The sequence below is a fragment of the Vicugna pacos genome, chromosome 18 (assembly GCF_048564905.1).
Source record: "Vicugna pacos chromosome 18, VicPac4, whole genome shotgun sequence".
Classification (NCBI taxonomy): domain Eukaryota; kingdom Metazoa; phylum Chordata; class Mammalia; order Artiodactyla; family Camelidae; genus Vicugna; species Vicugna pacos.
In genome coordinates, this window is record NC_133004.1 from 45363050 (window position 1) to 45379437 (window position 16388).

General features: G+C 58.2%; 1 protein-coding gene across 5 annotated transcripts in view; it reads left to right on the forward strand.

Moving 5' to 3' along the window:
* The first annotated feature begins 4012 nt into the window (after positions 1 to 4012).
* Positions 4013 to 16388, forward strand: part of CARD11 (caspase recruitment domain family member 11) — a 56164-nt gene continuing 43788 nt past the window's right edge. For 4 of the 5 annotated variants that reach the window (XM_072943401.1, XM_072943402.1, XM_072943403.1 and 1 more), the window contains exon 1: positions 4013 to 4623. In XM_072943401.1, coding sequence (XP_072799502.1) covers positions 4526 to 4623 — 98 coding nt within the window. In that variant the 5' untranslated portion in view covers positions 4013 to 4525. Of the gene's footprint in view, positions 4624 to 14871; positions 14977 to 16388 lie in introns of those variants that run through there. The other variant, XM_072943405.1, reaches the window with a different exon arrangement.

Consider the following 16388-nt stretch of genomic DNA (forward strand, 5'->3'; position numbering starts at 1 on the left):
GTCCTAAGGACAAGAGGAGGAGACAGCAGGAAGGCGCACACACGCAGGAGTGGCCATGTGCGGACGCGGCGGGACCCGGCCGTGTGCAAGCGAAGGGAGGCCCCACGAGGAAGGACCCTGCCGGCAGCTTGCCCTCGGCCGTCCGGCCTCCAGAGCTGTGGGAGGGGCTGCGTCTGGGTCTCTGCTGCCGGTGCAGGGTGCTCGGCTACGCTACGGCAGCCCGAGCTGAGCGGCGCAGCTGCCGGCAGGGCACTCGGCACTTCTGACGGGGCGCCTGTGCGCGCTTCCGCGGCCTCCGAGCCCCGCCCGCAGGGCGCCCCGCGCACAGCCCGCCCCTCCCCGCGTCCTCGCGGCCCCGCTTCCCCGGGCCAGCTCTGCCCGCCTCCCCGCCGGCGCGGGGTCCCTGGCGTCTGAAAGTCCTCAGTCAGGAAGAGCTGTTCTCACTCTTCCCAAGCAGGTGTTCGTAGAAGAGGCGACCCGTTACACGCGGCCGGAGCCGAGACCGCGACCTGGAGCCAGACGGCCCTGAGCGGGCGTGGGGCCCGGCCAGTCCCGCGGGTCACTAGGGCCGGGAATCTCTGCATCCCGGGGGCGGGGGGCGGTTCTGAGAAGGTGCGGGGGCTCTCAGCTCCCCTTCCCGTGCCTTTCCTGGGAGAGGCGCTTGATTGGACCGGGTTAAAGAGGCATAAGGACTCTCCAGCACTTGGTGGAGAGAGCGGGGCCCTCCTGCCTGGAGACGGGTGTCGGGTGAGTCAGGGCAGACTTACTGAGAACCGGCTCTGCAGCCAGGCCCACACGGGGCTCCCCAGCCGAGGATCAGTTATTCCTCCCGCTAAACGTTAATCCCTCCGTGGAGAAGAGCAGGAAACAGAGCACGGGGTTAGAGCCAAAGGAGCAGATCTCATGTGGCGTCAGGCTTGTCCTTCCTCGATCCAAGGGCAGCCCCTCGCTGGGGAGCCCGCGGGTGCTGGTGGCACGGGGGAGACCACAGCGCCAAACCCAGTCGGTGAAGAGAAGCGGGCTTGATTTTCCCAAGCTTCGTTTACCTGGAACGTTCCGTTCTCGAAGCTGGCCGCACCCGCTGGGACTGACAGGTGCACCTGAGAGGGGTCAGCCTCCAGCATCTCAGACAGCTCGCCCCTGACCCAGGGGAACTCCCCGTGGAGCCCCCAGGGGCCAAAACACCCGTTCTTCCTGCTTGTTCAGGAGCCCACATGCCAGCAGAATGGCAACAATCTTCAGTTTAAAAACAATAAGCAAGAAAAACCGCCCTCAAACTCTGTTGCCTTCTGCCGTAACCTTTTTTCTGGACTGTAGTCTCCCGTGCCTTGAGTGCAAACTGAGCCTGGAGTTGGACGCTGCAGATCCCGTCGGGAGGGAGTGTGGCCCTTTCTCATGTCTGACGGGTATTCATGTTCGGGGAGTCCGTGCACCCGCTCCCCCGTTCGCATGTGGGGTGCGTGCATGGCCACGACCTCTGCGCGTGTAAAGGACACGTGTCACAGCACCCACACATACTTGAACTTCAGACACTGCACGCGGAACACACTTTGATGTTAGCATTATTTCACCTCCAACCCTGCGGACTGGGTTTCTCCCCCACCACGTTTAGGAAATTAACCATTGTATTTTAACTTCAGCTCCCTGATTAGAGCACTTGGATCAGCGCATTTCTTCTCCGTAGGACTTCAGTCCTTAGTGAGTTCTGGGCTTTGTGTTTAACTAATGAACTCACCCAAGGATGATGTTAATGAAAGCTCTCATTTATTGAGCACCTACTGTATTCCAGGCAAGTGTCTAGAAATGTGTTTAGTCATCACTAAAATTCTGCCAGCTGTGGGCATGATTATTTCCAGCTTACAGATAGACTGCTTATGGATCATTTCTGGGTACCAAGGCAGGGGTGGTTGGAGGGACAGGGTGGATGTAGGTCTGGTGTGTTCTGTGAAGTGTGGCTATCATTAAGCCGCTCACCAGGGATGCCCAGCACCAAGGAGGGTAACTGGGGTCTTTCTAAGCTCTAGTGGTTCTTCCTCGGCTTCTTGGCAGAGACTTTTTTTCTTCCCACCCCCTTCCTTCTGCTGTGGAGACAGAGCCGGGCCTCTGACGGGGCCACGGGGCCAGTGTGCCTGGGAATTTCCCACCAGCCCAGGGAGGGGACATCTGAGCCAGAGCCACATCTGACTCTCTGCCTGTGTGAACGCCTGGCCCTGGCCCTCCCCAGGCCTCGTGGTGTGAGGGGCAGAGGGCGGGGGAGGGTTAGCAGGTGGTGGGTTCTGCTTTACGGGGACGTTCTTGTCCCCTCTCCATATCTCCAGTGCCACGGCCACTTCATTAGCTGCAAGCTGCTAATTAAATTTCATATTTATGATCAGAAAATAAAATCACTGGACCTTTTGGAAATAGGATTTTATGAGTTTTGGCTCCGGCAGCTGAGTCAGCAGTGAAGGGCCTGCAATGTTTAGAACCACGGTTTCAAGGCGGAGATAAAACGGCACTGGGAGGAGGTTGAACTGAAGTCCTCAGCCGGACAGTCGGGGCTCTGGGACGGGCTTCGTGCACCAAAGCCTCCCGTCCATGTCGGCGGTGTCTCGTCACCGGGGTCACCGAGCTCCCACAGGGCCAGCTTTATTGCAGGGCCGCTGTTTTGTTCTCTTTCCCTTCTTGCTGCGCTAGAGAAACCTTCGCCCACAACCTCAGACTCGAACCTCGCTGGGTGTATGTGCAGGAAGCTCTCAGATGCCACTTCCTTTGACATGTGACTCAGTCACTGCTGCTTCTCCGAGGGCTTTCGGGGAATCCTTTCCACCATGGCCGCCTCTTGGCAGCTGTCCGGGAGAATTCGGCTCCTTCTGCTCATGGAAAAGTCTGCTATCTATGATTGGTCCCTCTGACGAGAGGTGTTGCAGCATCAAAAGGGACTTTGAGGGTGCCTGGCCCCACCCTGGGACATGGCTGGACATCCTTCTCCTTGACATCCCCCCTGGACTGGGCAGCTGCCCTCTGCTTGCTTTTGGCAGATTTAAGCTTCCCTATGTCATCACTGCCGTCTGTCCTACCTGAGCTCAGAAGAGTCACTTTCTTCCAGGGAAGGAAAAGAAGGTGCAGTTGATGGAGGGGTCATCTTGCAGGGCTGTGTGAAGACCAGGGTCGGTCCCTGCTCCTCCCCGTACTCCCTGCGTTCAGTGCTGCCATCTCCAGACCCTATTCTGCCATGCGGAGGGCAAAGGGTCCTGTTCCCCAGGGCGGCTGCTGTGAAGCAACAGGAGAGGACGCAAGCGGAGGGCTCTGCAGGCCCTGGGCCATCCACGGATGGTTGTAATTCAGCAAGCCCTCTGCTTCCCCTTGGGTCTCTCCAGTCCCTCAGCTGTGACGTGTTGGTGCTGAAACTGCACCCGGGACCCCTCCCAGCTCTGAAACTCGGTAACCTTGTGCTCTGATCACACGAGCCCAAATCTTCAAACCGGGCTTCCCTCCCATCAACTGGCTCCGAGAGCCATCACTTGCTGATGACATCTGAGTGACACTGACAGCACAGTGGGTCACAGGGGGTCCTGACCCTGTGGGGGGAGTGGTGCGTGCCCCTTTCATCCATGCACAGCCAGACCCTAAGCACCTCCCGCCACATGTGTGTTGTGGGCTGAACGCTGTGCCCCCAGAATTCACGTGTGTAAGCCCAAACCCATGATGGGTTGGGAGGCAGAGGAGGGCCTCTCGGAGGAGGGGTACAGTGTCCAAGAACAAGAGATGCCAGAGCACTCTCTCCTTCCACAAGTACTCAGCGCAAGGACAGAGCTGGAAGCGGCCTCACCAGACGTCCCCCCATCGCCAGCACCCTGATCATGGACGCCCCACTGTTGCAGAAAAACGTGTTTCAGCTCAGTGGTGACAGCAACCTGGATTCGTGCAAGAGACCAAACAGCACTTGGAGAGTTGGAGAACTCAGGCTTATTACACAAGCGCACACAGAGAAGTTAACACTCCAAGCCTGGGACCCCATCTGTAGGTTTACACAGGCCTTTATAGGCTGCCAGTTTTACATTTTGCAACATCATATGCAAATAAAGTATAACAAGTTGACCAACCAGGAACAAGCTTTGTAGAACTAGACCGGTCAGGAGTGAGAGAAATAACCAATCAGGAGTGAGGGGAATGGACCAATCAGGAGTGAGAGAAATAACCAATCAGGAGTGAGTTCCATGCAAATGAAGTACTACAAGTGGACCAATCAGAAGTTAGGGAAGTGGACCAATCAGAAGTGAGCGTAATAACCAATCAGGAGTGAAGGAAATAACCAATCAGAAGTGAGCTCAGGGAGCCAATAGAATTTTAGGGGTAAGCCGTTTCAGAGGCAAAAAGTTGAGAGAGCGTTTCTGGGCCAGGGAGCCGGATGGTGCTGGCAGGAGAGTGGTAGCCCAGTTTGGGGGTCCTGCCAGTCTTTTTATGGGGCTTCCCACCTCACCACCTCCAGGACTGGGGGAAGTTAGCCCTGGGCTGTTTAAGCCGCCGCTGCGGTGGTAGTTTCATGTATAATCCCCGGGGACTAAGCCACCGTGTGACCTTGAAGAACTCCTGCAACTTCTCGGAGCCTCGTTTTCGGGACGTCCAGGAGAATCACAGAAGGTGCGTCTCAGCAGGGCTTCTCTCCGGGGGGGACGGCTCTCAGAATCAGAGGCTGAGAAAAAGGAAGACCCATCACCTCCAAGAGATCCTGCTGAGGCCGGCCCCTGCCCAGCGAGGATGGGGCTCACTGCTGCTTCCTCATTTCAGTTCAAGGCAGCAGTTGTGCTTTAAGCACCTAGAACGTGGGAGGATGACCAGGAGAAGCGGGAAGCTCTGCTCCTGGGGAGGAGGCTGGGAGGCTGAGCAGAGCTGGGCGGGCGTCCCTGACGGAGAGCACACAGCCACTGGGCCCCACGCGCTCCAGGGGTAACTGCTGGCCTGTCGTCTCCAAGCAGCAGCTCCTCGTCCTCACGCTCCCCTGCGAGGTTGGCACTGTCATTGTCTCCACGCAACAGAGGAGAAACCCAGCACTCGGAATGTACTGAAGGCCTCCCTGTGCCCTACAGACACACTCCCACCTGCTGTGCCCAGAGGCTGAGCTCAGTGACCCCATCCGTGGTTCTCTGACTTTGGCTTCTACTCGGGTTTGGCCGATGGACAGCACAGGGAGGACGGAGGTTGGGCAGTTAGTCCCCTGGGCCCTCCCTGGGGGTGACTGGGGGCTGCAGTGCCCACTCCTGCCTTCCTCCAGCCCTTCAGTCCAGCGGGAACTCCAGTGGTGGCAGCCCCAGGGGACAGCACCACCACCACATCTTTGCAGGTTGGCCCTTTGTCACACTCTCCCCAGACCCAGCTTTAGAACATGTGTCCTGCCAGCTCCTGACTTGCCCAGGGTGACGCAGTTGATCACTGGTGGCCACAGAGTCCTGCCCATAGCCATTGGGGGTCCTGTCTGCAGGTGCCTAGTGGGGAGGAGACACATGAGATGAGGGCAGTCAGGGAGGGCTTCTCGGGGAAGGAGGCGTTGATGAGGGAGGCCTTTGAGGCTGGATAGGAGTTTGACTGGGAGACATGGTTGGAGATGTTAGTGGGTGTGTTTGTTTCCTGAAGCTGCTATAACAAATTCCCATGAGCTGGATGGGTTAAAACAAACGTGTTCCCTCACAGCCGGGCCAGAGGTCTGAAATCAAGGTGAAGTCAAGGCAGGGCTGTGCTGCCTCCAGAGGCTCTGGGACCCTTCCCTGCCGCTCCCCATTTCTGGTGGCTCCAGGGGTCCGTGTCTTCGTCTCTGTCTCCATCGTCACGGGGCTGTCTTTCCTCGTCTCTGTATGTTGTTGGATTTAGGGCCTGCCCTAATCCAGGAAGACTTCATCTTACCTACATCTGCAAAGACTTTCTTTCCAAAAAGTGGTCCACCCTGAAGTTCTGGACAGACAGGCTTTCGAGGGATGTTATTCAGCCCAGGACATGTGGGGCGTGTAAAGGGATGGGGGTCCCGCTGGAGGGAGGGGTGGGCGGGGGTGGGAGGCGGGAAGTCACAGGTGTGCTGAGTAGGGGAACAGTGTCACTAGTCGGCGAGTTAGCCTGAGGTAGAAAACCTGACCGCCAAGCGCTAACGAGGGCTGAACTGTCCACTGCTGGTAGGAAGGCAGGATGGTAGCGCCACTCTGGGAAAGGGAGTGGCCGTTTCCTACAAAGCATGCACCTGCCGTATGACCTAGCAATCCTTCACTCAAAAGACAGGACGACTTACACCCCTCCTCCTCCAGAGATTCATGCAAGGGTGTCCCAGTAGTCAGGTTGGGGCAACAGCCCAGCTGTCCGTCAGCAGGTGAATGGATAATCCAAGGTCCAACGTCAGGGGATGGACAGGGACAAGGCGCTGCGGATGCACCTCCAAGTGCCCGGAGGCACGAGCCAGGCCCCCGAGAGCGCTAGCGGTGCTGCTCGGCTTTCCTGCGATCCAGAAGGCAGCCAGGCTGATAGCAAGCACAGGCGCGCCTGCTCCCGGGGGGGGGGGGGGGGGGGTGGTAGGCAGGAGGGAAAAGACTGCTCCGTTTTTTGTTTTGGGTTTTGGTGACGGGATGTCTTCTTTTCAAAACTCATTAAACTGGATACTTAAGATGCAGGTAGCTTACTGATCACACTGATTGTTTTTTGTTTTTTTTTTTTTTGTGGAAAAGAAAGGGAGTGGAAAGGCTTACAGGCTGAGAAATAGGAATTAGGCTGAAATGGTAGATCTGGGCTCTGCTGTGCAGGGCCGAGGGGCTTAGGGTGAGAAACTGGCTGTGTGGGATGGAGGGGCATCGCCGGCTTCTAGGAAAGGGGGCGGGGCCAGCCTTTAGGGTCACCGCTGGGTGCTGGGACCGGCCACCTTCGCACGTCTCCCCGGTCCCCCACCCACTCCCTTGCTAGCTCGCTCTCAGAGGGTTAACCAGTCCACCTCCAGGCGTCTACACACAGGACCTCCCCAGGGAATCGGGTGGTCCCGGCGGTGCTGCAGTGAGGTCCAGGTGGGCTGGTCAGATAGGAGACACCATTGTCAGAGGAGCTGGGTCACTGTCCACGGAGGGTGTGGACGGGGGAGTCCGAGATGTCGAGAGGAGAAAAGAGTGACGGTGGGTGTGGCTGTGGGCAGCCCCCTGCGAGGCTTATGGAAGCACCCTCCCTGGAACGTTCTAGGCCCTCATTTCCCGCCAGCCGGCCTTCCTCCTCAACACCTCTCCTAGTCAGGACCTGGTGTCCCCGGTGAGGTCCGGCACTGCAGCAGGGGTCAGCAGGAAGGGTGGCGCTGGGTCGAGCCTGAGCCCTGCCTGTTCCCCGTCCCCCCCCCCCCGCCCCCCATCCTCGCCGCCCCACAGGGCAGACAGGACCCCGTTCTCTGCAGCGCCCCGCCTGCCAGAGAGGGCACAGCCCCTCCTCTCCTCCCAGCCCCACCTTCTGCACAAAGTCACCCACAGCCTCTGCTCAGAACAAAAATAAAAAGGGAAGTACTGCGCCCACCCCAGCCCCCACCTCTGCTCCTGCTAAAAATAGAGGCAGCCTCTGAGTGGGGTGTTGTGCGGGCTTCCGGGGGGGGGGTGGCTGGCCAGGCTCCCTGCAGCATCAGCACTTTCTGGGGGCCCGGCAGCCAGCGCGCTGGAGGAGAGGGAATCTGAGAGGACGGCGGAGAGACCCCCAGCCGGGGCTGGGGCCGAGCTAGTTTGCAAACACGTGAGTATACTTTCCGACTGGCCGGCGCTCTGACTGACACACGGGTGCCGAGCTGGGGAGTCCGCAGCCTGGGTCAGGGAGGATCTTCTGCGGAGTTCGGAGTGGCCTGCGCCCCCCGCCCGCTCGCCTGGCAGTCGTGCCTTCGGCCGCGCCATGTGCTCACGGCTTCACGGTGCTCCTTTCTCGTCTTAATTTCCCAAACGACACGGGAGACCCTGGACAGCGGGGCTGGGGCAGCTATTTTATGCAGCTGCTTTGACTGCGCAGAGCGTGGAATTGGGCCCAGAGAAGCCCTTCAATAAATGCCTGATGATCGACTTGGACCAGAACGCGCTCATTTTTACGTGCTGGGTTTTTTAACTTTCTTCCGAGGGAGGACGGTGCAGAGGGCCGAGGCGTGGGGGCGGGGCGTTCCTGCGGAAAGAGAGAGAGGCCCACGGCCCCAGCTGGGCGCAGAGGAGGCGTGTGAGCATCTGTCCCCGAAAGCCAGGGCGCTCGCCTTCCCCCGGAGCTCACAGCCGCACCGCTGTGTGCTCTCTGGGGGTCCTGCCCTCCCCGGGGAGCGCCTTTCAATCAGCTCCTCTGAGGTTTATTAAGATTCCGTTTGCAAAGAAATGAGCCTGTTGCTAAACCGTCCTCCGACAGCTAACCGCAGGCCCAGCCCCTGACGCCAGCAAAACGCAATGAGAGACAGACTGCGGGCCGAACCAGGTGGGAGACCTCTGACCCAGAGCCCCGGGAGGAGCATTGCCGTGTGGGGCTCCTGAGCAGGCAGAAGGCCCATGCCCCCGGGAGGAGGCTCCTCCTCCCCTGTAGCATCTCTCAGAGGCGTCTGAGAAGGTTCCTCATTTCCTAATGAAATGCTTCAGGAATCCACTGAGTCCTGGGGGTTGAAGGAACTTTTGCAAACTTACAGCCCCTGCAGGGTCTTTTGCTTATAGCCTGGAGTCTACTTTGGGGTGGGGGGCGGTGTTCAAACTGACATCACTGGTCTGAAGAAGTCGGCTTGGTCATGGAGGTGTCCTTTACAATGAGAAATGGATAAATTCATAGCCTCTCGTTCACACAGCAGACAACACGCCTTGATGCAGAAGGTTGCAGCCCCAGCCACCCACGAGCCTGGCTGCCTGTGTGGACTCGTTCAGTGATCGTGAAAGCAGTGGGGTCCCCCCACTCCACTGCTAACCGACCTCGTCCCTAATGACGTTAAGTCCAAAACCATCCACAGGGTCTGGGTGCGGTTCTAATGTGTGCCTTACTTAATTATTGGTGACTGTATCAATTGGCACATGCAAAAAAAGTCTTTCTGGTTTGCATCTGACTTACAAGCTTTTGCTTACGTGGCAAGAAGCTATCCAGATTCCCGGATTCCCATCAGTTATGTTTGGTGGGGACTCGGGCGTGTGACTCCGTCACAGCTGTGCAGGAGGCGTAAAACAGCAGGAGAGCACGGCTGGTGCCCGCCGGCGCCCGGTGGCAGGGAAAGCAGAAGGCAGCGCCCACCAGCGGGCTCGGGCAGAGGCACTGGGGCACGGCCGCCTGTTCAGAGGCGTGTGGTGCAGCGCTCCTGCGGAGGGGAGTCCGCACGTGCGAAGGTGCTCCGCGCATCGCCTTCCCTGCCCTCCTGAGCTCGCCCAGACACGTGGAAAATGTGAGTCTCAGTGTTTACACGTTTCGACGTGGCGCGTGGCTTTAAAGCAGGTGGGCCGGATGGCGGGAAGTGACTCAGGTTCCTGTGCGGTGTTCATGGGCTCGGGACCATCAGAGAAGGGACATAATTGACCAGAGCAGCCCCCCCCCCAACGCCTCCCGCGCCCAGGTTCCTGCCACCCGCTCTCCTCCCTGTACTGTGTCTTGCTTCATTTCTCCGTCCCTTTCTCGGCCACGCACCTGTCGGTATCAAACAAAACGCTGAGTTCCTGTTCCCTTTTCTCCATCACCATCCTCTCTTCAAAGCTTCACCCCACCTTCCTCAGCTGCCTCTGCCTCTCTCTGGCCGTTTCCTGGACACAGGGACCTCTCCTGATTCCCAAGTCTCCCGGAGCCTGAGGCTGGGCGAGCCAGCGGCACGAGACCGCAGGACCCCTCCGCTCCCCTCCCCACGGCGCCCCTCCCTGGCCGCAGTCTCCTTATTTCTTCCCCAGAGTTCACAGTGCCTTCCAGCCTGGCTGCTGAAGCCTGGGGAGGGGGGGGTTAGTCTTGGTGGGTGGCCTGGCACAATCCCCCGTGCCCAAGAAGTTGGAGCTGTTTTTGTTGATTTGATTTGATTTGATTTGATTGAGGTGAAATCTGCATAACAAAACTCACCCGTTTAAAGTGAGCAATTCCCTGGTATTTAACACGTTCACAGTGTCACGCGACCACCACCTCTATCTAGTCCCAAAACGTGCTCGTCACCCCCAAATGAAGCCCCGTACCCGGCAGTGGTCACCCTCACCGTCCCCCACCCCAGCTCCCGGCCACCGCCGGCCAGCTTTCTGCCCGTTTGGAATTGCCTGCTCTGCACACTTCACCTCAGTGGAATCACACAATGCGTGGCCTTTGGCGTCTGGTCTCTTTCACTCAGTTCATGCGTTGTGTTTCGTCCGGGTGGTAGCGTGGATCGTACTTCGTTCCTTTTTCACGACCGAACAGTATTCCATTGTTTTAAGGGTCCCTGGCACTGAGGGTTCACAGGGGAGCTGGGCAGAGGGAGGTGGGAGACACGGGAACTTGGCCAGTGGCCCTCACGCACCCCTGGGGCAGCTCCATCTTGTGCAGGTAACACTGAGCGCCCCAGACTGCAGCGCCGGGCAGCCTTCTCCAGCTGCCGATAGGTAGTGCATTCTGACCACTAATTACAGGCAGGACTGGGTTATCCAAAGTAAGGGGAGCCAGAATAACGCAGAGCTAACCAAAACGTGGGCTGCGGGGGGTGGTAGGGCGGGAGGGGCCCGTTCCACCAGAGAGCTGTTTACTTCGGGGTTAATTTTGAGTCGAGAGACCCTTCTGAGTCTCTCTTCCTCCTCCTCCCTCCCCGAACGTGAAGCCTGACGCTTAACTGAATGCACAAGCCTGTTCTCCAACGTAGCAGATGCTGAACAAACGCATTTCAGCTCACCTGCTCCCCCGCCATCTCTTTGGCAGAGCATCTCAGGAGAGGAATGCTGGTGGAATTTCACTCCGCTCGCATGGAAGCGCTCACTGTTGTAAGTGCAGGGGCAGTAAGAGTGCTGGGTGGAGGCATCGCGCTGTACGCATCTGAAAATGTCTCCAGTGAATGGCGATGTTGCCACGAGACGCAGAAGAGCGGGGGTGGGACAAGCCGGTGCCGGGAACCTCCACAGGCCGGGCCATCGGTCCCGGAAGGACCGGGAGGTTGCTGTTGGTGCTGTTCCCCACTTGGCTGTGCGTGAATCCTCTCCCAGAACGAGCACATGTGCCGCCCATTGAGCCTGTCTTCCTCTCCTGGCCAGTTAAAAACGAAAACTCGCTGCTGGACCCTGCAGTGTCCCACCCACCGCGTCTTAATGGTTCCTTTTCTGCCAGGAAGAGGGCCGTGGTCTAGAGCAGCCCTGGATCAGGCGACAGCCCACAGCACGGAACTTGTGGAGGGCAGGTTTTCCGGCCCTTTGCACTCCAGCAGTCTCCTCTGAGACCCCGCCTGCCTCCACCCTCGCCGTCTGCTGTGGGTTTGGGGACTGAGTCGTTCGGGGCCCCTCCTCTGATCTGGAGCGAGTGCCCGCTAGGCGTCGGACACCACAGCGCCCCAGGCGTGGTCTGGCCTCAAGCCTTCCGAGGGGCAGCTGGTGCAGAGGTGTCTTAAACCTCCGCTACCTCCCACGGTGATGGAGTGACGCGTTAGACAGACTCCCAAAGATGCTGGCTGGTGGTGGGTTATCCATTCTCAAAGGATTAGGATTCCACAAATGAAACTGAACTCCAGCACGCCAGCGGTTAGGCTGGGCTCTCCTTGAAGATGCAGCAGGTCCTTCAGACTCCGAGAGTGCCCCAGGGAAGGAGCACGTTGCAAAAATCCAGTTGCACACGGATGCGATGTTTGGCAGCCCCAGCAAGGGAAGGCTTCTCCCCAGCAGCACGGAGGGCCTGCTGGCTTTTCCACGTTTCACCCAGTAGAGGTGATTTGTGACAAGATGGCTCTGTCCCTGCAGATCCGAAGCTGGAGTGAAGGGTATTCTAAACTTCCAGTCCATGACTGATCGAGGGTACCGGATGGATGGGTGCTCAGATCTGAATTGCAGGCGCAGCAAAACATGCTGGGTACGAATGAAGGGCATGTGATCCTGTCAGCGGCTGTCACGGTGAAGTCCCTCCCCACACACGGAGATGAAGGTCTTAGCCACTAAAGAGAGGAAACTGTAACAAGGAAAAGAGAGCCAGTACTTACCATTGGAAATCAATCACTTTATAAATATTAAACGCCCGTTTGTGAAGGACGCTTACTAGGCCACCGGGCAGACAAGGAAAAAGGAGATAGTCCTGCCCAGGGGATAGTGAGCAACGTGGTGGACAGATGCTAACAGCACCAGCGGGGTGAGCTGCAAATCAGAAGCCCAGAAAAAAAGGATTGAGCATAGATCTTTAAAGCTGTTCTCGAAAATCTGTTTGGTGTGGAGGTAACTATGCAGGATGCCGAGGCAGAGGCTTCTCCCCCATTGCGAGTTTGCCACCGGCTTCCAAAGGGGTCGACTAAGTGCTAGTGGTTAAGCGCCTGCCATGTGCGCCGCAGCTGGGTGCTGCGTGTCCAATTCTACAGGACAGTAAATGGGGGCTCAGAGAGGTTGAGCAGCATGCCCAAGGCCACACAGCCAAAGATGGCAGAGCCCAGGACTCCCCCACTTCAAGACCACCCTTTCCACCGGAACACAGAGAAGCAGAAGCTGCTGGTTTTGTCTCTTTGTGGAAAGATTTTTTGATTTGACTCTTTGTTTGACAAGAGCAGAATTCCTGCAATCCCCCCCACACACCACCACCACAGCCCCTGTCTTTTTTGGGGAAATGATGTCACTTCACAGCAACAAGTGCATTGTATTTTAAACTCTCGAGGGAAGGGGCTACCTCTTGCTTGTTGGGGGGCCCTGGGTGTGGAACCCCAGCCCCCCACCTCTAAGGGGATGGTGGAGGAAGTCTGCAGAGACTGCCTGTCTTCGCGAAGCCCCTCTCCCCCAACTTTCAAACCAGCTCCCACTTTTCTTTCTTCTGCTGCCTGGAAATCCGCCCAGGGACGAGGCATGAGAAAGTACAGTTCTGTCCTCGAGCCTTGAACACCTCGGGGTGTGCACGGATGTCTGAGGTCTGCGTAAAAGCCTGGCCTGCTGATTCCTGCACCAGTCCGAAGGCCTCCCAAGAAAGAGGCGCTGGGGGTCCCGTGTGCAGGGAGGCCGGAGCCCCGCTCCCCTGCTGCGGCCGGGGTCACCTCCCTGACTTCAGCTGTTGCTCTTCGCCCTGGACAGTGATGGGAGAATTCGGAAGCTGGGGACAGAAGCCCCCTCACGCGCCGACGCCAGCACCCCATGCCGCAGAAGGAAACCTGGAATGTGCGTTTCTCTCGATACCAGCCTCCTAGCTGGTTGAAGTCGCTGGCAGAGTTATTTTCAAACACATGGAAATGTGTTTAGAAGTGTGACGGCGTTTAACTGTCCCTGTGACATTGCATAAAACAGACAGCCCCCCAACTCAAAATGCATTTTAAATTGATCGCCACGTCCATCCTAAATGGACTTTCAGTGTGTCTCATACATACAGAGGGAAGAGACGCATGTCTGCTCTGTGTGCAGCTCCCTCTGAGGCCTCAAAGGAGGCCGGCTCTGGGCCCTGGAGATAACTCCGTCTGAGCTGCAGGAGGTGCCCAGAGGCCCGCGTCCCCATCCCCGCCTCGCTGTGCCCTGCCTCTGATTTGCATCCTCGGAGCTGCTGCTCACCTTCAAGATCAGGGCCGGGCTGGGCTGCCTGCCAGACTCCGCCTGACGCCTCTCCCTTTCACACCAGGCACCGCTCCATCTCCCTCCCGCCTCTCCTTCCATGAACCTGCGAGACTTTCTTACCTTTGTTCCTTCGAGTTCCCCTGTCTGCCTCCTTTGCTCTGCGCTGATCACCCCTCAGTGTGTGTGAACATCCCAGTGTCTCATCCTCACCTGTCTTTCTCCCTCCTGGACCTCCTTAGTCCAGTGGATGAATGAGTGAGTGAATGAGTGAATGGGCTTCCTACCCTCCTGCTTCGAGTCTGCTCTGAAGTGCCCTCGTTACCCAGCTCCACAGACACCCCCCGCCGCCGGCGCCCAGAGGCCTCGGCCGCCGCGCAGCCTACCCTGCAACCTTGTGTCAGGCTCCTGTGGGACGCCGGTGCCAGCCAAGCGAGACGGAAGACGTAAGTCTGCACGTGGCTCCCGCAGACCCTTCCAACTGTCGTTCTCGGCTGCTTCCCGAGTGCGCTCTTATTTGATGACGCTGGTGACCTTTCCTTCAAAATGCAAGGATCCAGCCTTTTCACTTAGAAGATTCTCAGGGCCGCTGGGCTCACCCCGCACTCACACGCCGGCCCCAGAGGCTCCCAGGAGTGGACGCTGCTTGTAAGTGCTCGCGTTTAGGGCTGTGCCTTCCCCGTGTCCCGTTCTGTCCCTTCCAAACTGCCTCCCTCAGACCCCACACCAGAGGGAACTTGCGGTCTCCTGTGCCCACCTCTCCTGTGCCAGAATTTAACTTCTCCACAAAACACACACTCTGTGTCCCGCTTCGGGGCTGCTTCTGCGTGATGGAACCGCGTCTGTCTCCACGCTGGACTCTGGAAGGAGACGGTGGCCGCGTTCAGCAGGTGTGCGGGGAGGTCCCTGCGTGCCAGGCATCGGCTGGAGATTCACAAGTGAGAGTGACAGTCCTCCTCCCAAGGAACTTGCAGCAGACACAGAAGTAAGGACGAACCAGGGTGGAAAGCGCGGGGGTCCGTGCACAGCCTGCTGGCGGCGTGAAGGGGCGGCTGCGCTGCCCGGGGCGGGGCGCAGAGCGGCCGGCCCGGGCTGGTCACACCGCTGGCGCTCACTCAGTCCCTCCAGACTGAGTGACTCCTGAAAACAGTTCTGCACCAATGGAATGTTTGCATCATAAAGCCTCAGATCGTCAGAGCAGTCAACTCAGCAAACGTGTATTGAAAACCCACCACACGTTGGGTGGCATGGCTGTGACTTGAGTCTTCAGACCAACATGGAGATCTCAGACAGGGACCGGGGACCCTCCAAGTTCTCCCCACCCAGATACTGAAGCCAGGTAATAAAACGATAACCAAGATGGTGAGGAATATGTCAAAGGTGGAGAATTTATCAAGCCCACAGATGAAGCCAAGAGTCTCTCCCTGAAAGCACAGAAGGGTCCAGAATTTGAACGAGCTGTGTGCTCGGTGACTTGACATCCCCTGGAGTGAAGGTGGGCTTGCAGGCAGCTGCAGGGAAAAGAGTATTTCGTTACCGTCAGGGCCGGCCGCAGCAAGGCGGCAGTTCCCGAGACGAGAGAGGGCGCTGCACTCCGGGATTTAGGTTTGGCAGTGGGGGTCCGGCCACGGTTCACAGAGACCATCGGAGCTGTCAGTCTGCTGTGTGCACGTCTCTGGAATCCAGACGGAGCAAATGCTCATAAAGAGCCAGTGTGATAAATTGACACACATTTCAGAACGATTGAAATCTGTCGTTCCTAGCTGTGCTTTTCACGAAGCTCCCCTGCAGTAGTGGCGGGGACGCGAGAGCTGCAGAGGGCAGGGAGGAAAGCGGTATCCGTTGGCAATGCAGGAGGGGTCTGCCTTCCCCAGGCTCCCTGCCCTGGGGGTGCAAGCTGGAAGCGTGGACTTGCGGCAGGGCCTGGGGAGGGGGAGCGTTCGCCTTGTGCTTGGTTCCTGGGTTCAGTAAGCATGCCGCGCCCCCGCCCACCCAAATCCTGACTGCCTGCTGCCGCTTCCTCCTCTGCTGAAAGCTGTCAGGGTGAGACATTTTCATCCCAGGGAAGCCACCGGCCCTTTGCCTAGGCCACCTGCAGGGGATGGAGGGAGCACCTCGAGAAGTACTGCAGGTGGCCTGGTGCCCGAGGAGACGCCCGGGGATGGGGGGCAGTGCCCTGTGCTGAGGGCAGGACATTCCTGGGATGATGACTGGGAAGTTTGGCTGCCACTCGAGATGGGGTCGGGGGTGCATATGGGATAATGAGGGCTAAAGAGAAGAGACAGGCTCCGGTGGATGTGGCAGAGGCTGGAGCCGTGACCAGGGGTGGGCTGAAGGGGAGGGGCAGCGCCGAGGATCCAAGGCAGGACGTAGCGCGGCAGGCCGGGGATTGCCCACCTCCTGTGCGCCTCCTGGAATTGCGCCGTTTGTTTCTGCCCCCGCGGGACTTTGTTCGCGGGCTGTACTCAGTCCTGGCTGACTGCTTGCTCACTCTGGCTTTGTATGTAGAAAAAAGCAGCAGCAACCAGCAGATAAGGAATCGCTCCGACTGGAGGGCTCGGAAGTCTGTGGCTGGGATCCGTGTGATTTTCTCAGGAGGCGTAGCTCTTATTTGGCATGTATATCTGCGAGGATAATTTTTGGCTACAAGAAATAGAAACAGAATCGAAGTTTTATGCATGCGAGGGACTTTATTCTTCTCGGACCCAGGACCGCGAAGATTCGCTGAGACCCAGCGTCCTTATAGTGCCC